The sequence below is a fragment of the Corythoichthys intestinalis genome, chromosome 1 (genome assembly GCF_030265065.1).
Source record: "Corythoichthys intestinalis isolate RoL2023-P3 chromosome 1, ASM3026506v1, whole genome shotgun sequence".
In the NCBI taxonomy this organism is placed as follows: domain Eukaryota; kingdom Metazoa; phylum Chordata; class Actinopteri; order Syngnathiformes; family Syngnathidae; genus Corythoichthys; species Corythoichthys intestinalis.
The window spans coordinates 922873-950660 of record NC_080395.1 but is presented as its reverse complement, the minus strand read 5'-3'; the positions used below and the strand labels follow the sequence as shown (position 1 = coordinate 950660).

At 40.6% G+C, this 27788-nt stretch overlaps 2 protein-coding genes across 3 annotated transcripts in view; both read left to right on the top strand.

Annotated features, from left to right (window-relative positions):
* znf536 (zinc finger protein 536) overlaps positions 1-27788 on the top strand; it is a 542639-nt gene that overhangs the window by 124432 nt on the left and 390419 nt on the right. The window lies entirely within an intron of this gene.
* Positions 16281-17322, top strand: LOC130927431 (ADP-ribosylation factor-like protein 8). The gene is made up of 2 exons (XM_057853255.1): positions 16281-16529; positions 16948-17322. The coding sequence occupies exons 1-2, from the start codon at positions 16407-16409 to the stop codon at positions 17158-17160; spliced, it is 336 nt and encodes a 111-aa protein (XP_057709238.1). The 5' UTR covers positions 16281-16406; the 3' UTR covers positions 17161-17322.

Below are 27788 nucleotides of genomic sequence, written 5' to 3'. Positions count from 1 at the left end.
CCTTGGTAAAATGATTTATGATTATTTTGTAATGAGTAGATTAATTGGTTCTATAATTATTGTGTCAAGTTTAGGTTGTTTTATAGCTTAAATGGTTGGAAAGGTGTGATAATGTCAGTTCTTTATTTTATTTTTAAACCTTTTTTTTTTTTTTTTAAATTCAAAGTGCCATATTTTCCGTACTATAAGGTGCATCGGAGTATATGGCGCATCTTCAATGAATGTCCTACTTTAAAAATGTTTTCATATATAGGGTGCACCACGTTACAATGCACAGTAGTAGTAGTGGTTGAGGTTGAATTATGCATCCACTTGATGGAGCTCCGCTAATGGCACACTTTTGAGGAAATTGAAGGCTTTTAGGTACGCTATATAGTGTGGGTTACGACGTACCCGACTTCCGTGATTTCGACTTTACGATGGCGGAGTCTCGTCCATCATTCTGTCTCCAGTCGTTTTAGGTTTTTTTTGTTAGTCATGTAAACAGTACCTAGTTCTTGCCATGTCAGGATCCCTTCCTCCACCAGCAGTGTTGCCACCATCCTGTAGTTCCTGACGGTGTCAGGTCCCACTTCCTTGTTCTCATGATGCTGCTGCTGCTGCTGCTGCTGCTGCTGCTGCTGCTGATGCTTCTCCTCCGGCGCTGACTCCTCTTGCGAGTCCCGATTCGGTTTTTTGAGTTCGGACGGCGGGCTTGCGTTAAGAGAGGCAACCTGAGCTTGCCTGGGACGGCCAGGCTGTTCTCCCTGCATTTTTTAAACACTGGTAGAACAGTCTTGGACCCGGCTTCTTATTGGCCTGTCGAGCCCGAACGAAATCGTCCGTGCAATCAGATTCGTTTATTTGCGTGACGTGTTCTTAAAGAGCAACGTCACTATAGCGTGTCGGAAGTCGTCTCCACAACAACACAGATGGCGAAAAGGAGAGCTCAGAATATGCTCCAATCTGAGATAAATTCAGTTTTAAATGGCTAAGAACACATTGAGTCGCTAAAACCAGCAGTGTCTCATGCTAGCCATGTTGAATAAACCTCTCTGTTGACCACTCTCCTCGTATGTTTATTTCCTCGCGCTAGAGTTTCTTGTCGCTTTACTAACATCACGTCCGCCCATCGCTGATTGGTCCACTCCGCTGTCTGTTTGCTGTGGCTAGCTCTGCCCTGGAAATTTTGATCCACGGAACGGTCGCCAGACTCTATCTCTGGAACAGCGGTGAGTCTGGAGTTCTATGCAAATGATATCCCCCCTCTCTCGCCTCCCTACTCTTTCCACAATGCCCTTTTCTTATTTTTTACTTTATCTCATTAATATGACGTATATTACCGTATTTGCCCGAATATAAGACGTTGTTTTTTTGCATTGAAATAAGACTAAAAAAGTGGAGTCTGATATACGCGGTCTAGACATTATACCCATTCATGACGCTAGATGGCGCCAGATATCATTGAAGTGATGTTCTGTCATGACAGATCTCAGCTACTCTCAAGTTTAACCAGTTTGCATTATTTAATTGCAATGTTTTTCCTTATTCAGATTTGTTTCAAGACCAGTTACAGTTAGACTTCACTTTGATGGTTAATGCAGTTATTGCAGTTTTGTTGTTTTATCACAATAGATTGGTTTATTTACATTTCAAAAACAAGAAGCCATTCATTTACAAATGTGATTGTACTTTAGTTTACATTAGGGCTGTCAAAATTATCGCGTTAACGGGCGGTAATTAATTTTTGTAATTAATCACATTAAAATACTTGACGCAATTAACGCACATGCCCTGCTCAAACAGATTAAAATGACTTGTTACTTGTGTTTTTAGGAGTTTTGTCGCCCTCTGCTGGCGCTTGGGTGCGACTGATTTTATGGGCTTAAGCACCCATGAGCATTGTGTAATTATTGACATCTACAATGGTGGGCTACTAGTTTATTTTTTTTGATTGAAAATTTTACAAATTTTATTAAAACGAAAACATTAAGAGGGGTTTTAATATAAAATTTCTATAACTTGTACTAACATTTATCTTTTAAGAACTACAAGTCTTTCTATCCTTGGATCGCTTTAACAGAATGTTAATAATGTTAATGCAATCTTGTTGATTTATTGTTATAATAAACAAATACAGTACTTATGTACCGTATGTTCAATGTATATATCCATCTTGTGTCTTATCTTTCCATTCCAACAATAATTTAAAGAAAAATATGGCATATTTTATAGATGGTTTAATTTGCAATTAATTATGATTAATTACGATTAATTATTTTTTAAGCTGTAATCAACTCGATTAAAACATTTAATCGTTTGACAGCCCTAGTTTACATATTTAAATGTTCAGATATTAAGATTTGAATGAGGCAAAATAACATGCTTTTTCTCTCAAATATATTGTTATAATCATTTGTTTAGGATGTACTGTAATTATTTTCTGTATAAAAATTGATGTGGTGTTGAAAAAGTCCTTTTTCAAACTTGAGTCTTGAAAAAAAAGGGTGTCGTCTTATAATCAGGGCCGTCTTATATTCGGGTCAATACGGTACATGGTTTTTGGACAGTTATTTTGAGATTTGGGGGTATTTAGAGGTACTTCAAGGGGTTAATTTCAACTTTCGGAAATTTTCGAAATTCGGGTTACATTGCTAGTCTAGGAACGGAACTCGTTCATTACCTGGGGACTACCTGTAATATCTTTTTTTTTTTTTAATTAAAAAAGTAATTCTCAGCCTTCATTGAAAACGACACAAATCTTAGCGTATTTAGTATTTTTCTTTTTTGTTTTTATTCAAATAAATGAAAAACTAAATTAAAATAATAGATAAAATAAATTTAAAAAATGAGAATTATAATGTACATATTTACAGTTGTTTCATCATTTATTTAAAAAATCTAAATGAATAACATGACATAAATTATTTAAAAATATTTATTACATATTAACGTATTCACTGAAGCCCAGGTCACATAACTTTTTAAATTGATCGTGAAAACACCCATTGACCACAATAGACGTCCAATCCCTTATAATCCAGTCAAAAAGGATTGGATGTCTACAACAGTCATTGGCAGACAAAGATTTAATAAGCTCAAAACAGCATTTTTACTAAAATATTTAAAGTGTCTCTAAATGAGCAATTGACAATTAGATTATCCCATTAAGGAAGCATTCTTTTTTAGCTGCAGCTTCCGGACGTCAATGGCTGCCAATGAGTTAAAAAGACGGGCAGCGTTTTGAAGACTCTCATAGCCGGGTCGCCGCCACCGCCGCCTCAGGTCAGGGAGTTTAGCTCCAGATCACAGCGGGCGTCTTCATACGGGAAACGCAGACGTTTTTACGCCAACAGGTTCATGTACAAAGACGTGTGAAATGGTGTGTGAGTGTTTTCAGCGTGTGTGTATGTGTGTGTGAGGTGATTCCTCCCCCCGCCCCCTCCACGGCCTTTCAGTAGCACAGCCGTGTGAAAAAGAAGCGCTGAGTCGGCACAATGGCTTAATAGTCGACAAACAGCGAGCTAAGCCCACGTCCAATAGTCGCACCGCGCTGCCATATGACCTACATACTCGGCATACGCTTGACTTTTAATAACAAATATCAAAAGTCTTTAATAGCACCGGTCAAAGAAGGGGGTTGGATTTTTTTTAAAAAGCGGCGAAAATCTGCGGATAAGTCAGCCGTATTTCGCGCACGGTAATTAGGTGTCACATAAATGCGGCTAACGGCGTCAAATAAAAAGTTGCAAATGCGCAGCTAACGAGTAAGAAGTCGCCTTAATTAAAATATATGCAGCCGACGCTTCGTTAGGTACAACTTTTGAAAATTGTTTCAAGTGAGACTGTGTGCGTGTGTATTTATTTTTATGAATACATTGAGACTGGGCGAGTCAACTAATATTCATTAAAACTACTGGTCATATTATTTTATCAGTATTTTACTCAACGTTAGTTACTATTCATTCCCATTTCATTAATATGACAGTACCAGGGGCGGAGCTTATGGGGGTGTGACAGCGCCTAGGCCCAGGCCTCTAGGGGCCCTGGTTTGCTGGTGGTTGGACGAGGGGAAGGTCAAATACAAAGACAGGATGAGCGTACAAACAATAACTGAAGGGGGGAAAGTAAGTAAGTGAACCCTCTGCCTTGAAACCATTTTTTACCAAACAACTGAAGTCAGATGTGTGCCCAATCACTGATGAGTGGTATAAAGCTCTCCTGCCCACTATAAAACACACACCTGATAAGAAATGCCTTGATGAGAAGCATTGTCTGATGTACATCATGGCTCGGTACAAAATGTGATGAATCTCACCGTTAATTATTGTAACCCTAGAAACTGCAATTTCAGGAGAAATGACTCTGGGCCTTTGCTGTGCGGAGATACAGATCTTAGCCCCGCACAGGTTGGTTTGTGGACATTTTGGGGAAAATATCAGGTAACTTCCTGTTGATTTGTGGACATTTGGAGAAACGTCCTGATCATATCAGGTCATTTGTGGACATTTGGGGGCGTGTCTTGGTCATATCAGGACATTTGGGGGGCGTGTCCTAGTCATATCAGGTCATTTAGGGACATTAGGCGGGCGTGTCCTTTTCATATCAGGTCATTTGAGGGACACGACCCATTGATATCTGGTCATTTCCTGTTAATTTGGGGACATTTGTTTTTCTGCCATTGAAAATGAATGGGAAATTTCGACGTCCGTGACCGCCAATGGCATCGACTTACATTTGATTCAATGGAATCGAAGTAGATTGGCATCCATAGAATCAACAAACATGGCTGTTAATGGCATTAAGCAAAGTAAATGCTATTGAAAATGAGTGGGAAATTTGGACATCCATGGCCGTCAATGGCCTCAATGCAATGTAAATGCCATTGGAAATACATCGGAAATTTTGATGTCAATGGCATCAACTTACATATGCATCAATGGAGTCCAAGTACATTGTCAGCAATAGAATCGACATACATGGCCGTCACTGGCAAGGACGTGCACAGCCCTCATTTGCAATTGTGTACTTGTGCGTCAATGCAATGCGAAAACATTGGAAATAATTGAGAAATTTGGACGTCCATGGCCGTCAATGGCATCGACTTACATATACGTCAATACATTGGCATAAATAGATTCGACATATCCGTCAATGGCATCAATGCAATGTAATTTCCATTGGAAGTGAATGGGAAATTTGAATGTTGCATCCCATTAAAAATGAATGGGAAAGTTTTTGGCAAATTTCTGGGGAACCTTTTTTTTTTTTTTTTTTAATTCTGTATGCAACTTTTATGCCCCTCACTGTCCGTAGAACAAGCTACATTTTGAAAAGGTGTTTTTTTGTTTTGTTTTTTTCCCTCCAAAAAATCGGTGAAAAATCAGCGTTTATGGCCAAACGGAAAAAATTTTCGGGGTCATTCGAAAAAGACGCAGGTAATGATTTCTAGCTTATCACAATAGAGTAATTCCATTTCCGTTTCAAGTGGAAGGGCTGGCAGCCAATGAGCAACTGTTCATTCACCATCCGCCTTCAAATAAATTGGACATCCGTCGCTGTCAAAGGCAGCTATAAAAATGTTGTGGAACTTCAAAAATGAAGAAAACAATGCTCGAATGCAAGGAACCCCCCTCTGAATTGTGACTGCGTTTGCAGAGCAATAGCAATTGAGCGACTGCTTGTGTGTGTGTGTAACTAAAGTTGATGCAGAAAGAAAAGACGCCAGGCATTGATCACTGGGGCCCTAAAGCTATTATCGTGATCTAATTAGCTTTAACATACGTCTGTGTCACGGCCCGGTGCAAGGCCGACTCGTCCCCGATTCCACGCTGTCACTGCCTGGCCGCTAAATATAGCACACGCGCACATAGTTGGAGTTTGGACTTGACTAATAGGACACTTACTAACTGTGAAAAGTGGCGAAACAAGTGGCGTTTGGACATAAGTATCGGAAAACTTACAAGCAGTAAAATTAGTAATGGGACGTTCCTTATGATTTATCAGTTGCAAATTTTTCAACGTATCCCCGCCAAAATCCAGCATTTTAACGTGTCAATCACAGACCTTTAAACCAGTGCCAGAGAATCCAAAGAATTGAGGATGTTATATATCATCATGAAATATTGATAATAATACTAGGCCTGCAAGTAGGACTGAACGGACCCTCGCAGTTTGGCGCAAATCGGACGTCAAGCGAACTCGGACGGCACGCAGGTTAGGGTGGCGACACACCAAGGAGAAAAAATCCCTCTTGGAGAAAGTACTACAAAAATGGAGGCGCTACTGAGCTGTGAAGCTATGCCCGTATTCAAAACCAAAATGAATCTAAGTCCATGGAAAAATATAATTCCTTTTAAAGTGCGTACGACGGGAGGAAAAAAGTCTTAAATAGCATTATTGTGTGAACTGGAATCATATTTTGAGACGGTTCGACTATATACAACAATTTGGCAAAGCGCAGATGACGAGAAATTGGTCTTTTAATCCACCGGTTAGCCACGCCTACCATTATAGGGCTCTAGCGTCCTCAACAGGAGGATGAGGTCGGCAGGGTCATGCTTTCATCTGATTTACAATTCAGCCCAATGAGGGGGAATCATTCAGAATGAGAAAAATGCGAAGAAGAGAGCCGCAAAATTGTTTCGGTCTCTCTACTCAAATATTTTTACATGATATTCTTTTTATCCAAGTATTTTTCCCCAATAGCTAAATAAATGGTATGGTCATGACAAATAACAGTCTTGTGATAAATATGAAATAATAAAACTGCATTGATTCAGTACGACATAGCAATATTACTCCATAATGGTCAAAACTGTCGATTTCACCTTTACTGTCGCAACTCCCGAATGATACTTTATGCCACAGTAGTTAGTCGGGCTTTTGTCATTTCCCTGCCCCGGCTTTGGGGAATGTAAACAAACCAAGAGGTGTGACAGTTAGCCGACATGCTAACCTGAACCAAGTGATGTTTCAAAGTCTTCGAAGCGAAAAATCACATAAGCAGCCCGGATCATTTCACACGGTGGCAGGGTTGTCGATTGAGCAAGTTAGAGCTCGTCATTCCTCTGCTGAGGACAGGGGCTCGTTTGCGGGGAAGCAGCTGGACAATGACCGCCGGACAAATCGGCCGACGTCGGAGGAGCGCATAGCTGCCACATGGTCAACACGAATATGGCGTAAAATAATGCGTTACTACACAGCGAAGACGTAAACAGCGAGAGAGTGATAGGAGAGCGGCTGCAGTTGTTGTGCAGCTAACATAGCAGAATCTGTCTGAGGATAGCTTTTCTACATGACCATCCATGATCAAACGTAAATAAATAGTCCTTTGTTTAAAGAAAGTTTGTAGTACTTACTTTGTAATCGCTGTATTCGCAGCCATTTTTAACACAAAGTTGCAATTTCTGATCGGATAGAAATTTTGACAGAACACCGGGCACACGAAGATGGCAATAAGCCGAGTGTAGTGATTTCCTGGCGGGGGGCGGGTCATTGGCCGAGTGGACAAGGAGCATGTCAGCCAAAAAATGCAAGCGACCTCCATATTAATGTGCTATGATCCCAGTATTTGACATAATACAAAACACGATGTTTACTCACTTCCCCGTAAATCCAATAGTCCCACAGTTGTCGCGCACTTGTTTTGGCCGATCTCGGGGTGAACGGGAACTTTCTGAAACCCAAAAAGGCTCACAGTCCTCTTCCTGGTGCAGCCACAAAAGCCTGCAGCCCGTTTGGCTGGGGTGATGCGAAAAATAAATTAATCCACAAAATCATCTGAATCCGCAGTCCATCTGCATGCTATAAAGCAATGCTATATTGTGAGATGCTTACCCGGGTGATGTCACATTTGCATTCTTCCTAAACCCGAGACTGGAGCTGGAAGTAACTCACTTTCATGGCGCGGGATTCAAAAATTGAATATATAAAACGATCACTTCCACACACATCCATGCGGTCCATTTCATTCAGGAGCATAAAACACTGGGTGAAATATCAAATAAACATGCTTTTTGGTGTCATACGCACTTTAATGGTGAACAAAGGGTCGTCACGGCTACAAACAGAGACATGTGGACATGGGCCTTAAAATGTAGTATTACAAAAAGTCTTGAAACTACAATGACCAACCTGAAAAGAACTGGACATGTATCAGTAAAATGAGTGACTTTCTGTTGCCACTAGTTGGCGCTGTAGCGTTGATCCAAATAACTTCTACAGGATCCTTCAGGTTACGACTCTCACCAAGCACGGGAAGTTTGGCGCAGATTTGTTGTATGTATGCCAAGTTGTGACTGTTCAAAATTTGTGGTGAGACAAAATGGCGAAAGTCATTTTCATTTTCCTCTTTGGACTCCTTTGCTTCACCCAAACCTCAGTATTTTTCATCAGTCACCTGAACACATGTCTTAAGGCTCCCCTGAAACAAGTTTGAGGTCAATTGGATTTTTTTTTTTTACCTTGGAGGAGGAGCTTGTCTCGTATAAAAGGTGGTTTCCAGTTCCCACTTGAGGGCGCCAGGCCTAATGGGTAAAAATTTCAATGCAGTCGTGTTCAGGCTGGGATACCTCACCAGTGTTGGGCACGTTACTTTAAAAAAGTAATTAGTTACATTACACACTACTTCTTCCAAAAAGTAACTGAGTTAGTAACTGAATTAATCTATAGTAAAAGTTTCCAGGGAAAGTAACTATTTCCATTACTTTAAAAAGAACTTGTTGTATGTCAAAGAATTTGAAATTTTCTTTCGAGTCAGTGGAATAAAGAAGAACAGACAGGTACTTAACTTGTTAGGTGCTTCAGCAGATTTGAATTGCTTACCACAGATGTCGACAAAAGCTTTGCCCCGGGACATAAATTACACATTACATGCAGGTTCTTTCCTTTAATTCCGACAAACTGGAAATACTGTCTATATCTCCACCTCTTAAAGGATAATTTTTCTTCTGACTGCTCTGCCATCCCGACCCTGTGCATCTGTGTTGCGTGTGTGTTTGTTGATGCGCTGTTCCGGTTTGCTTGTGAAATCACCGGCTCTGATTGGCTTACCACGACACATGACTCTAACCCTCAGCCAATCACGATCACTTCCATCGCAACGTAATGGGGAGAGGAAAAATTAGGCTTATTGTTACTGCGTTACTCCCAACACTGCACCTCACATACGTGCCAGATATGAAAAAGATGGAACCTTGTTCCAGGCAGTTATTTGTCATTTGCTGAATATGGTGTGTTGCCAAAAAATGTCCGACTTTGACACCCCGCCCAGGTCAGGCCCGTAAATGAAAACTCACCATTTTGATGACGTAAGATCTCATATGTCTCATGAACAGTCTCACCAATTTTGAGGAGGATCCAACTAACTCCCTAGGCACCAAGGTCTCAAATGTGCACCATGTAAATCGATAAAAATTCACATTCGATCCAAAATACCTGATTTCCTGTTAGATTTGAAATACAGGTGCAAGAGGCTTTTTGAAGCAGTTTTGCATAAGGTATCGACTCCCCAAATTTCATCGCTCTCAGTTAAAAAACCTATTTGGAGAGGCCTTTTTGAAAAATTCAAGGGAGGCGCCTCTGAGCCATTTGTTACATTTTTTCGCAACGTTGCAAAATTATCAAAATTTACCCAAAGCCACATGAATGTGCAAATTTTGGTGAGTTTTCGTGCATGTTAAGGCCTCCAAATTGGCCATTTTCATTTGCCATGAAAAAGAAAAATAATAATCATTTGCATTCCAATTGGGCTCTCCCACCAGTTGGTGCTCGGGCCCTAAAAAAATCCCCCCCTCTCACCACCCTATCAGTATTTTATTAGATCCGCCCCTGCTTGCTGTCCTATTTTATATTACCTTTAAAATCCATTCTCTCGTCTAAGCTGCGATTGATTCCTTCATCGATTTCAAGCTGTGCATCTCAATACTTTTCTCTATAAATCAAGTCCACATATAAGTCCATTAGCACGGATGCTATATTTAAAACACGCCATTGATTATGCGCTTCTTATCTGGGCCGCAGTCTGTATCGTTTCCCAGCATGATTAGCCGTGACGTGCTAGGCTAACGCAGTGGGTGGCGCGCGGTCTCATTACCTGCACACTTATTTCCTCTTACAGTTCCAAGTAAAGCGGTAAGCGCTATTCCCAAGTGCGGATGGCCGCTGAAGGACCGCTCGCCCACCCCCCCGTCCCGGTTTGATTGATATGTGAAATCCGTCTCCCTCGGCGGTCGCTGTGCGTGCGTGTGAAAGGTGCTCATTGTGGAGTGGAGCCCACTTTGTCAGGAAACAATCGCGGAAAGCTTTTAAAGAAAAAAAGATACAGCCTCTCATTGTGCCGGAACTTTAATTTTGCGTGTGAGGTCATTTTAATCCTGATGAATTTTCATAGCGGCCGCCGCTAAGAGTTCAATGGCGGCCCCCGAAAGGACGGGGGAAGAATGGGAACCCACCCACGGGCCCCGACCGCAAGGCCGCACTTAACAGCGGGGGCCGGGAACGACGTTCTTTTGTCCCGCTTAAATGTGCAAGGCCACAAAGGGGAATGCCCTCAATGGAGCCCTGATCGGCTCAAATTCAATGTTGAAATCATCGCCAGGGATCAAACGTCTTTTAACTTTTCTATCAATACAAACAAGTTGTGATCTTCCATTTCCAGTTGAAGTTTCAGCATCATCCTCATTAACATATGGTCTGGGTTCTTCCTCATCAAGTTTTGCTACCTACAAGAGGAACAGTATTTGTATCGGTACCGATAAGGCACTAAAATGACATCATCGGAAACGGAGAGTACTAAGAAATAATGTGCCGATGCTGCATAACACGTAGTTTTCGAGAGTTATGCTTCTGTGTTGTGGTGACGGCGAAGTGAGTACGGTGTCAATGAGCATTCGATAGTTCTGCGGCGTTGCTCTAATTCGTAATTCACCGCCAAGCCACTAGAGGGGGACTGTTGACGACTTCTATTTTTCTTCCGGTTGCATCGCTAGGCTAAAATGCTAACGGAGATAAAATGCTTGAATTTGGATCTTTAGCTCATCAACATTGAACAGCAAATGTTGATCATACAAATGTTAAGGCGCAGGCGACGTAGAAGACTGTTTCTGAGGCGGTCTGTTGATGCCGTCACATTACGAATTCTAGCCTTGGGTGGAAACCAGCAAGCTGTGGCAGCTAGCTTCAAACTGGCGTCGAGCACTGTGTCCAGCGTTTTGTCCGAGGTCTGCAAAGAATTATGGGGAGCCCTCCAGCCCAATTTTTTGCCGTGTCCTACAACCAGTCAGTGGGAAGCCATAGTAGATTTCTGGTGGCTATGGAAGTTCCCAAACTGCGTTTAAGCCTTGATGGTAAACACGTTTTCATAAAAACATAAAATCAAATAATCATTTAAAAATCGGTTGAGAAATAATCTAAGTATGCCTTAATTTCAATGTCAATCCATTGACTTCGACTGGAACGTCGCCCTGAGCAACATGGCCGCTCCGGGCCATTGTGGTAGGGGCGATTTTCTTGCTTTTGCCGGGAATTGAAATGAACGTCAATGGCATCCAAATGACAAAGCAGAGCTAAAGCTGCGATAGTAATTACTTGGCAGTCATGTGAGTATGCGATAACTTACTATCTATCTATCTATCTATCTATCTATCTATCTATCTATCCATCCATCCATCCATCCATCCATCCATCCATCCATCCATCCATCCATCCATCCATCCATCCATCCATCCATTTACCCCTTAATCCGGGGTCCATTTCAACCAGCTCCTCTGGCGGGATCCCAAGGCATTCCCAAGCCAGCTGATAGATATATGCTCTCCAGCGTATCCGGGGTCAGGTCACGGGGTGAGCAACTTTAGCAGGGAAGCCTAATTTTTCCTCTCCCCAACCAGCTCCTCTGGCGGGATCCCTAGGCGTTCCCAAGCCAGCCGAGAGACATATGCTCTCCAGCGTGTCCTGGGTCGTCCCTGGGGCGTCCCGCCCGTGTGACATGCCCGGAACACCTCTCCAGGGAGGCGTCCAGGAGGCATCCGAACCAGATGCCCGAGCCACCTCAGCTGGCTCCTCTCAATGCTTAGGCATAGCGGCTCGATCCCGAGTCCCTTCCGGATGGATATCTAATGGTGAGCCCGGACACCCTGCGGAGGAAACTCATTTCGGCAGCTTGTATCCAGGATCTTGTTCTTTTGGTCACGACCCACAGCTTGTGACTATAGGTGAGGGTAGGAACCTAGATCGACTGGTAAATCCAGAGCTTCGCCTTTTGCCTCAGCTCCTTCACCACAATGGACCGGTACAGAGTCTGCATCACTGCAGACGCTGCACCGGTCGATCTCTCGCTCCCTCCTACCCTCACTTGAGAACAAGACCCCAAGATACTTGAGCTCCTCCACTTGGGGCAGGATCTCATCCCCGACCCGGCAAGGGCACGCCAGCCTTTTCAAACTGTGGACCACGGTCTCAGGTTTGGAGTTGCTGATCTTCATCCCAACCGCGTCGCACTCAGCTGCGAATCGAAACTTATTATGAAAAGGGGAAAATATATATATATTTTTTAATCGTTGCAGTATTGGCATCGGCTGTTTCAAGTTCAAATACGACTCCTTAGGTAGACATTTATAATATTACCCAAAAGGAGAGAAGGCACTCAATTTAGTTGAAAAGCTTGCAAGGAGAAGGAGGATACAGCTTCCGCAATCGTTCTAACTAGCCCCTCCTTCACCCCACTTTTTATTTGAGGGTTGGCCCTAGCAACAGACTAAAGTGAAAGGGGAAGCAAGCTGGCGACACCTCTTGTATTTGTTTGGCTATGTGTGTACATGTAGGTGGAATCATATACAGTACATGTGTGTCAGCAGATTTCAGCAAAGCTGCATCTTTTGCCTCTTTCCTTGAACAGGCAAGAGGCCTCTTCAAGGCTTCTTCAAGACAAAACATTCCTTCTTTGTAAGCAACAATAAGCGGAAACATTTCTTGATTGCGAGCAACAATTGATTAGAGCAAATGTATAATAATTATGGCAAGTAATAAAATGCAACAATATGATTTCCTAAGTGTCCCAGACAGTTTAGTTTCCCAATGTCTGTGGCTTGTCCTCGAAGTTGACCTGTGGAACCTCGGCAGGTTTAAACCGGTGAGAATGACAAGGCAGTTTTATCAAGAACTAAACATGTCTATAGTTATCAATCACTAAAATGTCTCTTTACTGCAATCAATCATGGAACATACTATTATAGTAATCAGTACTTTGTGAGCCTTCATTGGTAAAAGCAAGTATTTAATAACCATTTAATAGTTATTCATTTACATTAATTTAAATGCCAAGGACAGCACTAGACGTCCAATCCATTTGAACTAGGAGGGTGGCAGAGATAGTTCATTCGCTGCCAGTAGAAGGATGATTGGACGTTACACAACTACATGTCTCTTATCAGCTTGGGAAGGGCGACAAATGTTTTTTTTGCTGTACGCAACTGGCGGCCATGTTGGGTAGGGTGACCAGCGGTTGGAAACTTAAAAACTATTATGGCAAATTAGTTCTTAGTACTTGCTGATACCGATGACGTGGATTTAGTGCCGTACCGATACTCGTATATCCATATTGTTGTCAAAATCAATCGACCTCTCCCAAATGTAGAGACAAAGCTAAAGGTGCGTTTGTCAATGCGCAAAAAATGCGCTATGAAACAGATGGAAACTCTACTTCCCTCTGACTTTCCAGGCCACTAAAAATCCAGGAATTAGCCTCTTCGTTAATTTGAACCGCAGGAATCAGATAGAGGGGAAAAAGTCATGGCTAAAAGTCCCAAAAATACAGAACATGTTGAATTTAAAGTACCAAAACTTGCTGGACTTCCTTCACGGTGGTTCGCGATTGGTGGAAAGTAAGCTAGCATGCAGCTGATGAGTTGTTTTCCCCATCGAAACTCGCCCAAGTTTCCAGATTGTCGGTCGGTTTCGGGGCAAACATGTTTTCACGCGCCTCATTAGCATTGTGGCTAAATGCGACGCGCGGCCCGTTTTGGCCTGCGCGTGATTCATAATGCTTATTTATGTCGTATGTAGCTGAGAGCGGCGGGGGGTCCTGGCCGCCGTCCTCCACGAGAGCTTCCTCTTTTCTTGCCTGATGATTTTTTTTTTTTTTTTTTTACACTCGTTGTTTTTGATCATCTCCCAGAATAACGACATACGAGATGGAGTGCAGCACTTTTGCGTCGGGGTCGGCTACCCGTTCTGGTGGCCCGCCAAATGGTCAATAAAAACAAACATCTTTAATAACCGTTTTCTTGATCTTCTCCCTGTTTTCTCGCAAATGAAAGCGGTAGTTAAGTGTAAGCGTCTTTAATCCCGATGTTTTGGGATCTCATTCTCATCTTCTCTGATCCCGTTAACATGAAGATTTCAAAGCGGAAGAGCCGTTTTGATGAGTAATATCAAATAAAGGCACTCGGGCGTCATGTGAATGTCACGTACCTCTTTTTTAAACCCTAAAATTGGACAGTACAGTTATATTTTTAAATTCATTGAAAATGATTTAAATGTGTGTATGGATACTAAAAGGTATATTATTTTCTACTGTATAGTGAGTTAAAAATAACATGTAAAATGAATTGAATGAGTGCACAGTGAATGTAAAGTTCATTAAAATAATAACTAAATATGCTGTGAGCAAATTCTTTGAAATTTGACAAGAAATGAATAAAATCTGACCAAAAACGTATTAAAAAAATGAATTAAAATTAAAGATGTCCCGATCGATCGGGTCCGATCACGTCATTTTCAAAGTATCGGTATCGGCAAAAAAAATATCAGACATGCCTTTTTTTTTAATATATATATTTATTTTTTAATTATATCATTTTCTAATTGTATTTAACGTTACAGACAAAATGTCTTACACTCATCTAGAGTCTTTAGTTTTGGCTTAAAGTCGGACTATCAAATTTATCGCGTTAACGGCGGTAATATTTTTTTTTTTAATTACTCACGTTAAAATATTTAACACAACGCATGCGCTGCACAACCCACTCACGCATTGTCACGTTCAACCTGTAATGGCGCCGTTTTATCTACATATAGAGCTAAAAAGCAGCGAGTGAATTTTGGAAGCCTTTGGAGCTTTTTTTTAATTGGCTAAAGCCTTACTATCCCTCTCTGAACAATTAGAAATATCGTGGGAAGCAATGTGGGGAAGAAAGGCAGTAGTTGATCTTTTTCTTAACACCCTATGTTATCTCCCAATGCAGAGAAGATGTATCAATTGGTGCCACTACGCACAGTCATGGTTGTACTTCACATCATGCATTTGGGCAGAACAGTTAAATGGCTACAGTATCATTTACCGAAAGCTCAGCAAATACACTAGATGGCAATATTTAGTCGCAATATACAAAGTTATCCTTTAAGAATTACAAGTCTTTCTATCCGTGGATCCCTCTCACAGAAAGAATGTTAATAATGTAAATGCCATCTTGAGGATTTATTGTCATAATAAACAAATACAGTACTTAAGTACTGTATGTTGAATGTATACAGTTGTGGTCAAAAGTTTACATACACTTGTGAAGAACATAATGTCATGGCTCTCTTGAGTTTCCAGTTATTTCTACAACTCTGATTTTTCTCTGATAGAGTGATTGGAACAGATACTTCTTTGTCACAAAAAAACATTCATGAAGTTTGGTTCTTTTATGACTTTATTATGGGTGAACAGAAAAAAGTGATGAAATCTGCTGGGTCAAAAATATACATATACAGCAGCGCTAATATTTGGTAACATGTCCCATGGCCATTTTCACTTCAATTAGGCGCTTTTGGTAGCCATCCACAAGCTTCTGGCAAGCTTCTGGTTGAATCTTTGACCACTCCTCTTGACAGAATTGGTGCAGTTCAGTTAAATTTGATGGCTTTCTGACATGGACTTGTTTCTTCAGCATTGTCCACAAGTTCTCAATGGGGTTTTAGTCAGGCCATTCGAAAACCTTAATTCTAGCCTGATTTAGCCATTCCATTACCACTTTTGATGTGTGTTTGGGGTCATTGTCCTGTTAGAACACCCAACTGCGCCCAAGACCCAATCTTTGGGCTGATAACGTTAGGTTATCTTGAAGAATTTCAGACCTGTTAAGTTTCACGATTTGGTCGGGAGACTCCCGATTTTGACCCCAATGCTCACGCCTCTCGATTAGAAAGCCAAATCTCCCGATTTTCCAAAAATGTCAATTTTTTTTTTTTTTTTTTTTTTTTTTTACGTTTTTGTTTGTCACCGTTTTGTAACGATACCATTTGGCCCGATTCGGAAAGTGACCAACAACGAATAGCCTGGCCGTCTCCGACTTCCCTGCCCTCGCCTCCCCTTCAGAGCTGGAAAAAGCCCAACCAAACATCTGACAGGGAGGGAAGAGGCGAAGCACCACCGACTTCCCAAGATGCTGGCACTAATAAACCGGCTTTTAGACTGGTTCAAGTCTTTATTTTGGAAGGAAGAGATGGAGCTGACCCTGGTCGGCCTCCAGTATTCGGGAAAAACGACGTTCGTCAACGTAATTGACGTAAGTCTTACCTGCCAGCGATAGCTAACTAGCTTAATGCTAATAGCATTAGAGCTAATGATGGGAGAACGATGACGAGGAAGAAGTCGCTGCTTTACTCTGTGTTTTCGTGGATCAAACATCATGGAATATTAAACCACTGCGGTCCTACCCCCACAATATATGAATTTAAGTGAGAAAGCGTATCGTTACTTACTTGAAGTTTAATCATTTAGATTCGCTATTATGCTAAAGCTAAAGTGTATACTATACACTTTATTACAATATATCATTATTACTGTGCTGAAACAAAAAATATAAAGTTTCAATTCTAGGTTACAATTCAATTAAAAAACTGCCATGACAAAGATACTTTTAAAAACAAATATGATTAATTTTCTAAATGATGTAATTTATGTTTTTGATCTTGCTGATTTAGTCTGACGAAACCCTAATTGGAGTGATGGTTGATGAGATGAAGAGGCTGCTGAGGAAGCTGATGTCTAAATTTGTGCAAATGGATGTGATCAGGAAAGCTGAGGATATCCTAGATGTTGATTACAGGAACAAGGAGAACTGGCATGACACAGGCAACATAGCAGTATCACATGATGCCAGACAATACATGGAGCAAGTTGAAGACTATCTCTGATGCCACCAAAAAGAGGTTCTTTGACAGTGTAGTTAATTTTTACACAAGTGTTGTGACCAAAATGAACTTGAAAAAAAATGGTTGCATTTTGTCTTAGCGATTGTCACGCGCGCGCGCGTCATCGGGGTTGGCAAACAGAAATCTCCCTATTTGCAATTTCTACAACTTAACAGGTATGGAATTTGAAGGTAGTCCTCCTTCTTCATTATCCCGTTTACTCTCTGTAAAGCACCAGTACCATTGGCAGAAAACAGCCCCACAGCATAATAGTACCACCACCGTGCTTGACGGTAGGCATGGTGTACTTGGGGTTAAAGGCCTCACCTTTTCTTGCTGGGCATTGTGGCCAAACAGCTCGATTTTTGTTTCGTCTGACCACAGAACTTTTCTCCAGAAGGTCTTATCTTTGTCCATGTGATCAGCAGCAAACTTCAGTCGAGCCTTAAGGTGCCGCTTTTGGAGCAAGGGTTTCCTTCTTGCACGGCAGCCTCTCAGTCCATGAAGCTGCAAAAACACGCTTGACTGTGGACACTGACACCTGTGTTCCAGCAGCTTCTAATTCTTGGCAGATCTGGTTTTTGGTGATTCTCGGTTGAATCTTCACCCTCCTGACCAATTTTCTCTCAGCAGCAGGTGATAGCTTGCGTTTTCTTCCTGATCGTGGCAGTGACAAAACAGTGCCATGCACTTAATACTTAGAAACAATTGTTTGCACTGCTGCTCTTGGGACCTGCAGCCGCGTTGGGGACCTGCAGCTGCTGTGAAATGGCTCCAAGTGACTTTCCTGACTTGTTCAAGTCAATGATTCGCCAAAATTGCTAATTCGCATTGCTGTATGTATATTTTTGACCCAGCAGATTTGATCACTTTTTCTGTTAACCCATAATAAAGTCATAAAAGAACCAAACTTCATGAATGTTTTTTGTGACAAAGAAGCATCTGTTCCAATCACTATATCAGAGAAAAATCAGAGTTGTAGAAATAACTGGAAACTCAAGAGAGCCATGACATTATGTTCTTCACAAGTGTATCTAAACTTTTGACCACAACTGTATATATTCGTCCGAGTTTTATTCATTTTTTTCTTAATGCATTGCCAAAATGTATATGATCGGGAAAAAGTATCGGGATTGATTGGAATTGAATCGGGAGCAAAAAAAGGAATCGGTTCGGAAAATATCGGGATCGGCAGATACTCAAACTAAAACGATCGGGATCGGATCGGGAGCAAAAAAACATGATCAGAACAACCTTAATAAAATGTCTGAAAAAATTGAGTACATTGTGACTTAGGGGCGGAACTTAGGGGGCGCTGTGGGTGAGGCAGCGCCCAGGCCCAAGCCTCTAGGAGGCCCAGTTTGTGGCCGTAAAAGAGGCATATTTGGGCGAAGGGAGGGTCAAACAGAATAGTACAATGATGCGCTGAGCTGTAATATAGTGTTTAAGTATTGAAATAACCCCGCCCTCCCCAAAACTCTCCTTGGAGATCTGTTTTGCAGGTGTAACTGGGGTGTGTTTGGGCGAGGGGAGGGTCACACAGAAAGGTAAGATGATGCTCGAAGCTGAAATATAGTGTTTACTGTAAGTGTTAAAATATCTCTCATACAATTGCACCCCCCTTGCTCGACGGGTGGTTTTCTGTAGAAAATTTTCTTTAGCTTCGACGAAGGGCGGTAGGATGTGCGGCTGGGAAGCACTTCCATGTGGCGGTCCCAGTGCTCTCAGCCGAGCATACAAGCTATGTTGTTTGGTCTGGCGACAGCGCCACTAAGTTAAAAACAGGAGGCATAGCTGGAGGTGGCAGTGGTGAAGATGCTGAGGTTCTGTTTGGGAGTGACCAGGATGAATAGGATCAAAAATGAGCACATAAGAGGGACAGCACATGTTAGAGGATTTGGAGAGAAAGTCAGAGAGGGCATACTGAGATGGTTTGGGCATGTCCTGAGGGGAGATAGTGAGTATATTGGCATAAGGATGCTGGATTTCCATATGTCTGGCAGTAGGACAGCGTTAGATGGAGTCAACTGATTCACTGTGGCGACCCCTGAAGGGAAAAGCCGAAAGAAGAAGACTGCACTACCTTCTCCACACAATCCCATCACAGTGCTGGGTAATGGATAGCAGGACAGTAACAGAATGGTCGGTGGGTCCCTAACTTTTTTTTTTGTGTGTGTGGGTGCCGGGGCAGGGTCTCCTCTTCACCTGGGCCGCCCGTTGCAAGGGTCGGGACTTAGGTCCCGCTCTCCTGCTTCTGCGTTCCACTCTTTTCTCTACCTGAGCATCAGTGTGGGTTGCCGGCTGATTCCCAATGGGTTGGCAAGGTGTCGCCCACTCCGGGTGGGGATCCTGTCCTGCTCAGGGCCTAGTGAACTGTGGGGGTCCCGCGGTGTGAGGTGTCAGTTAGGGGGTTGCAGCAAGTGGTTGGTGGCGCATCCCCTCGTCTCTTCTTTGAAGGCAGATCAATGGGGGCGCGGATGATCTGGGGGACCACCCTGGGTCCTGTGGGGGATGGTGGTGGTCCCTGTGCTGGAACTGCGGGCAGAGGGGTGGACTGCACTGGCTAACCCCCCCTGATTGGCTTGGGAGGGGTCGTGGACCCGACTGCAGGACTATCATACGTCTGATGGTTTTCACGCATGAGTGGGTGCAATTAGACACAAGAAACTGTCAGTGCCAGGATTAGTGATCAGGCAGCATAGAATAGGAAGACAACATAACCACACTTACATGTGATTTACATGATACTGGGTTCTACACTTCAACCCACATGGTGTCCAGCAGAAGTACGATTAGTTAACGATAGCACCGCTGTATTCATAGTTAGTGTATGTGTTCAATGTATTTCTTGTTGTTCTTAATTCTTTTCCTCTTCTGTCTCTCTAACCGCTTCTATTTTCCTTTGTGTCCCCCCTTAACCCCTTCCAACACATTGAATAATCACAATGGGAGTATGTCCTTATATCACTTGAAAATTGCCAAAAATTTGTCGAATTTGACTCTAATTTCATCTCACCGGGAAATTATTACTGACGGCACTAGACGTCCAATCCATTTCGACCGGTCAAAATATCCCATTTTCTCCCAAAATGTCTAGCGCGGTCAGTGCGTAAACGGTTATTTCCGTATCGCGTGCAAACATTGTCTCCCATCTTTTCTTCTATTGGTCGGGCGTGCGATCACCCGCTTTGTGGAGGATGACGCACAGTTTATGTTTTTATTTTTTTCTCGGGCCATTGTGAGCGGTGGTGAATGGGACCCTCTCTCTACTCCCCCCTTTGCCGCACCGCTTAATACTAGCACTAAATGCATCATTAGACAGCTAGGCTGCTGTGAAAGTGGTGGGACAATAGCGGGGTAAACAAACCAACAGGAAGTAACAGACACACACACAAAATGGCCTCGCTATGGCGTGTGGAGATCTTCCGTGCGGCGTGATGGCGTGGAAAAAAGTTTATTACCTCCCACAAGGACGCCGTTGTTGTTGTTGTCGTCTATTTGCAGAAATCAAAGGTCTCTCTGTTAGCGCGCCCCCCTCGCCCACCATCACCCCCGTTCGCCCTTTTGTTTGATTCCTTTCTTCATTTTTTCTTTTTTGCATACGTGACGCCGCTACACACGCAACGGCATTGTTTCGGTTCCGGCGGCGTTGACGGCAATAGATGTCCAATTGATTTGTAATGGTGCGTATGCTAACGGCAACCGAATATTATTTTGCGACATAAAATATGTTCCGGTTTTTTATTTGAACCCTTTCACGCACAAATGATGATTGATGTTCGTTTATTTATTTGACCCTCCCAGTCAAAATGGATTGGACGTCTATAGCCGTCAATTGCAATGGATGATGATCTTTCCATGTGTGATGAAATCTTGGAGAAAAGAGACAAATTTTACTTATTTTTAGGCAATTTTCAGGTCAAATATACATATTTTTTTCTGCTCAAATTCTGATTATTTTGGTGAACAACGTTTATCTATTAATTACCATAATTTCCACACTAAAGGCGCACCTAAAAGCCTTCAATATTCTCAAACGCAGACAGTGCTTCTTAAAATCCGATGTGCCTTATATATGGATAAATATGGGTTAATCATGGCATGACATTTCCTGTAGCAGCACCATCTAGTGGATGTATAACGCGACACCAACCACTACTACGACTACTACTACTACACCTTATAACGCAGTACACCATAGATATGAAAACAGTTTTAAAATAAGCCATTCATTGAAGGATGTGCCTTATAGTGTGAAAAATACGAAACTTTTGGCTTATTATTTATTTATTTAATAATGAGTCGAATCAAACTGAACAACTTTATAGTCATTATTTACTCATTTGAGATATTATTTTGTTTATTTTCTGGTAATATTTTACTCTTTTTTTGACAAATGTTATTCCATTTTGGTCACATTGAAATTATTATGTTAGCAACTTTAGGTATTATTTATATAGTTTTTAGTGATTTAATATGCAAAATGCAAATTTTTTGACTGTATTGTAGGGCTGCAACTATCGATTATTTTAGTAGTCGATTAATCGATGAACTAGTTAGTTCGAATAGTCGAGTAATCGGATAAGGAGCATAAAAAATTAAAATACCTGAGCTGAGCCTCAAAACGTACAAAAAAATAATAAGGATCTAAGTACAACAAAAGAGCAGTTGGCCAACTTACATTGCAAAAGTCCATTAGCTTAAATGTTATAAAATGCTAACTTTTTTTTTTTTAACAATGCTTATAACAAATGGTTCAGGCAATATACCTATAAACGAAATTACAAATGCATTAAAAAAAAAAAAACATTAGCTCAAACAAAAACTTAGCTTATGTTGGTCTTAACAGGGAGCAGCTGGATTCAGCCATATGAAATGAGGTAGACCAGAGGTTAGTGTACCCACCCTTATCAATAAAACAACATGCAAACACTTTCAAAATAACCCATTACAATGCCACTTCAATTAAACGAGTACTCGAAGCAACAAAATTGAATTCGAATATTTTTTTCTAGTCGAATACACGAGTTAATCGATTAATCGTTGCAGCACTACTGTATTGTCGATCTGTACTCAATTTTGTCCATTTTCTTGTCATTTTTGGGCAGTTTTTGTCCATTTTCTTGTCATTTTTGGGCAGTTTTGTGGTGAAATTTGATATTTTTGGGTGACATATATGTTAATTTTCTGGTGATATTTTACTCCTTTTTTGACAAAAGTTATTCCATTCTGGACACATTTAAATTATTATGTTAGCAACTTTAGGTATTATTTATATAGTTTTAATTGATTTAATAATGTTATTAAGCAAATTTATAGACTGTATTGTCAATATGTACTCAATTTTTTCCATTTTCTAGTCATTTTTGGGCAGTTTTCTGGTGAAATTTGAGATTTTTAGGGACATATATGTTTACTTTCTGGTAATATTTTACTCCTTTTTTGACAAATGTTATTCCATTCTGGACACATTTAAATTATTATGTTAGCAACTTTAGGTATTATTCATATAGTTTTAAGTGATTTAATAATGTGATTATGCAAATTTATTGACTGCATTGTCAATATGTTCTCAATTTTGTCCATTTTCTAGTCATTTTTGTGGTGAAATTTGATATTTTTAGGGACATATATGTTGACTTTCTGGTAATATTTTACTCTTTTTTTGACAAATGTTATTCCATTCTGGACACATTTAAATTATGTTTGCAACTTTAGGTATTATTTATATAATTTGATTTGATTTAATAATGTTATTAAGCAAATTTATTGACTGTATTGTCAATATATACTCAATTTTGTCCATTTTTTTCGTCATTTTTGGGCAGTTTTGTGGTGAAATTTGATATTTTTAGGGACATATATGTTTATTTTCTGGTGATATTTTACTCCTTTTTTGACAAATGTTATTCCATTCTGGACACATTTAAATTATTATGGTAGCAACTTTAGGTATTATTCATATAGTTTTAAGTGATTTAATAATGTGATTATGCAAATTTATTGACTGCATTGTCAATATGTACTCAATTTTGTCCATTTTCTAGTCATTTTTGTGGTGAAATTTGATATTTTTAGGGACATATATGTTGACTTTCTGGTAATATTTTACTCCTTTTTTGACAAATGTTATTCCATTCTGGACACATTTAAATTATTATGTTTGCAACTTTAGGTATTATTTATATAATTTGATTTGATTTAGTAATGTTATTAAGCAAATTTATTGACTGTATTGTCAATATATACTCAATTTTGTCCATTTTTTTCGTTATTTTTTGGGCAGTTTTGTGGTGAAATTTGATATTTTTAGGGACATATATGTTTATTTTCTGGTGATATTTTACTCCTTTTTTGACAAATGTTATTCCATTCTGGACACATTTAAATTATTATGGTAGCAACTTTAGGTATTATTCATATAGTTTTTAGTGATTTAATAATGTGATTATGCAAATGTATTGACTGTATTGTCAATATGTACTCAATTTTGTCCATTTTCTAGTCATTTTTGTGGTGAAATTTGATATTTTTAGGGACATACTGTATATGTTTATTTTCTGGTAATATTTTACTCCTTTTTTGACAAATGTTATTCCATTCTGGACACATTTAGATTATTACGTTAGCAACTTTAGATACTATTTATATAGTTTTAATTGATTTAATAATGTTATTAAGCAAATTTATTGACTGTATTGTCAATATGTGCTCAATTTTGTCAATTTTATAGTCATTTTTGGGCAGTTTTCTGGTGAAATTTGAGATTTTTTGGGGACATATCTGATCAAATTTATTTTCTGAATAACTTTTTTTTAATTTGTTTTTATTCATTATTAATTGATTTAATAAACTCACTAATCAAATGTATTCTTAAATGCTCTTTCAAATTTAGTGCCACTAGAACATGAGTCATTTTTGTATTGTTAAAAATGATTTCTAAATATTTGTCAAAGATTTTCCCATATTTTAAACTCATTGGCTGCCATTGACGTGCAATCCATTTGAACCGGCAAGATCCGAGTCAAAGTGAATTAGACGTCCGTCGACGGCGCCGAAAGAGTTAAACGAATCCGCGGCAGAAGGCGAGACGTGCCCCGAACAGCCGGGCTAAATGGATCTTATTTAGCGAGGCGCCGACACGCGTATGAGGCTGCACGCGTCATTACTTTGCACTCCGACGTGTTGGCCCGCTGATGGATGGCGACGCGGGCCGAGGTGCGCCGGCCGGCCGAAAACTCGCCCCTTGATTTACACGCCGCGCTTCCAAACATCCCGGCCAAACAACAAAACAAGAGCTATGCGTCGATAAATAATGGACAAAGAATCCAATTTGAAATTCCTTACTGTCATGTGAAAAGAAGTAGAGGTCATGACTGTAAATTGAAGTCTTGCCAGACCTAACCTAGGTGTTAATATCAAAAATAAAAGTCATTAGCAAACCAAACGTGTAAGCAGAACCACAACTGGAGACGACCAGGGTGACCTGTGCGTAACAGCGGCCGAGACAGGCGGAGCTTCTCCGGGCGGCCGTTTTGTGAGTTTCGCTCTCCCGGAAGTGGCGACAAAACCAAACCAAACCTCCTCGATCCCACTATTCACTCCAGGTGCCGTGCGTTCAGAGACAGCCCAGAAAACAACACTGAACACATCAACATTACAACCTGAAGCATACATACATCCAGGGCTGTCAACAGACTTGCGGGGTCCCGGGGACAAGAGACCATTATAGTCCCCCCATCTAACCCCACCCCACCCCTGCCACCGGCTTGTCACAACAACATACCCATTACTTTTAACGCTTTGCAAGCAATGACAGTGTAAATTTTCAAATGATTTAATTAGAGATGGACAGTTACATTTTTAACAGACGGCAATGTGATGTGACTCAATATAAACAAACAATTTCCATTTATTGTCCCATGTAGGCTACAATACAATACAACTGAGAGTGCTATGCCTGCCAGCTAAGCAACAATACAGTATAACTAAATATACGCTCCCTACCGATCTGCGGCTGCTGCTCTGAGTGGAACCTGGGACGCGCCCCCTCCTCAGCTCTGACTGTGGGCTGCCTGACAGCTCCCTGTCTCTTCCTGACAGGCTCCTCTGCTGTTCCACTGCTGCAAATTTGTGCTGTTTCGGTGATGGATTCGTATTAGCGTTTGCTATAATACACAGTGGGTTGTAAACCCAAGATGAATCCAGCCGCCGGACCCGAGTCTGTTAAGCCTCGCGCACCTGCTCCCCACAGACTAACATATATCCCCGATCTCCCATCACCCTCTCTCTCCTCGGTTCAACGCGAGCAGCATGTCTTGTCTTGGCTACAATCGGCCGGTGACACTCGAATCGGGCTTTGGTCACGGTGATCGCGAATGTAAACGTTCAGTGTTAGCGCCTTTTGTTCACTTACTGACGTCACTGTCCACAGCCAACTCTAGCCCTAATTATCTGGCTTCTTGTCCCCTTTTTAAAAACTTCGTTTTTTTCTCATTCACCTCTATGATCTTCATCTCTTTTTCCTTTTTTTTTTTTCTGTGCACCTGATTTATGATGACTCACCATGTTTAGAGATTATAACAATGACAGATTTTGATTTCCCTTAAAGACACGTACGTAGTGTAGCCTTGAGTGCACCGGAGCGTGGTCAAACCATTCTCTGCTAAGACAGAGGGGGTGGGGGGGGGGGGGGGGGGGGTGCGTTATGCAAAAAAAGGAAATAATATGTATTTGAAATATTTATTATGTTAAAGTTTTTAAGTATATATCGAGTAGAACATAATATTTGATCAGATATTGATTTTAGGGCTATCAAACGATTAACATTTTTAATCGAGTTAATTACAGCTTAAAAATTAATTAATTGTAATTAATCGCAATTCAAACCATCTGTAAAATATGCCATATTTTTCTGTAAATTATTGTTGGAATGGAAAGACGGATATATACCTTCAACATACTGTACATAAGTACTGTATTTGTTTATTATAACAATAAATCAACAAGATGGCATTAACATTAAAATTCTGTTAAAGCGATCCATGGATAGAAAGAGTTGTAGTGCTTAAAAGATAAATGTTAATACGTTATAGAAATTTTACATTAAAATTAGGGCTGTCAAACGGTTAAAATTTTTAATCGAGTTAATTCCAGCTTAAGTCGTAAGTAATCGCAATTAATCGCAATTCAAACCACCTATAAAATATGCCATATTTTTCTGTAAAGTATTGTTGGAATGGAAAGATAAGACACAAGATGGATATATACATTCAACATACGGTACATAAGTACTGTATTTGTTTATTATAACAATAAATCAACATTAACATTATTAACATTCTGTTAAAGTGATCCATGAATAGAAAGACTTGTAGTTCTTAAAAGATAAATGTTAGTACAAGTTATAGAAATTTTATATTAAAACCCCTCTTAATGTTTTTGTTTTAATAAAATTTGTAAAATTTTCAATCAAAAAAAATAAACTAGTAGCCCGCCATTGTTGATGTCAATAATTACACAATGCTCATGGGTGCTTAAGCCCATAAAATCAGTCGCACCCAAGCGCCAGCAGAGGGCGACAAAACTCCAAAAAACACAAGTAACAAGTGGGCATTGCACTGTGCTGTCATTTTAATCTGTTTGAGCGGGGCATGTGCGTTAATTGCGTATAATATTTTAATGTGATTAATTTTAAAAAATTAATTACCGCCCGTTAACGCGATGATTTTGACAGCCCTAATTGATTTAAATAAAAAAGGAATGTGTGAATGTAAAGTAAAATAAATTAAGGGTCATTCTGGAGTCCCTATAGTCCTGAGGCCCGGGACAACATACCGGGTTGTTACAGTCCTTATTTTTACATTACGTGAATCAGAAGTTGTTTGGTTTTGCGAACTTCAACTGTGAACAAAAAACTGTTTTTGACAAGGAGCAAGGGGACACTTCCTGTTCATTTTGGGGTCACTTCCTGTTGATTACAGGTTACTTTCTGTCAATAGAATGTTGAAGAGGGCCACTGGAAATGAATGGGGACATTTTGTGCAAATTTAGGCGCAACAGTACTTTTTGTGCAAAAACTGTACACAACTTTTGTGCCCTTCATGATTTTTTTCAAAGTATCAATTGTATTGAAATTGTATGACTCGATACATTTAGAAATTTTTACCACCCCCTTACCCCATGCCAAAATAAACCCATTTTGGGGCTAATGGTCATTTCTTTTGGTTGAGCTCCAAGGACGAGATGGTACAATCCCTCAGATTTATCTCACCTCAGTTTAGCTTTATTTTGGGTATCAAACGAAAGTTTCCCTGTGTCGCGCGAGAATTCCAGTCGTTTTGGTATTTGAACGATATTAGACGGTGTGGGCTGGACGGCACACTAAAAAAAACTTCTGTTGATTTAAATAATATATAATATTAGGGTGGCCAAACGTCCTCTTTTGCCCGGACAAGTCCTACTTTCACGTAGTGTCCTCATGGTCCGGACGGGTTTTATAAATTCATAAAAATGTCCGGTTTTTCTGAATTTTTTTTTGTTTTATTCACGGGACCAATTTGAAGAGAATCCCTCCGACCGCTGGGTGGCAGCAGTTGACATGGCTCCTACGAGAATGCAGAGATGTAGTA

Coding starts and splice junctions, on each gene's coding strand:
- LOC130927431 (XM_057853255.1), top strand. CDS start 16,407: ATGCTGGCACTAATAAACCGGCTTTTAGACTGGTTCAAGTCTTTATTT. Junction 16,530..16,947: donor CGTTCGTCAACGTAATTGAC/GTAAGTCTTACC, acceptor TTGCTGATTTAG/TCTGACGAAACCCTAATTGG.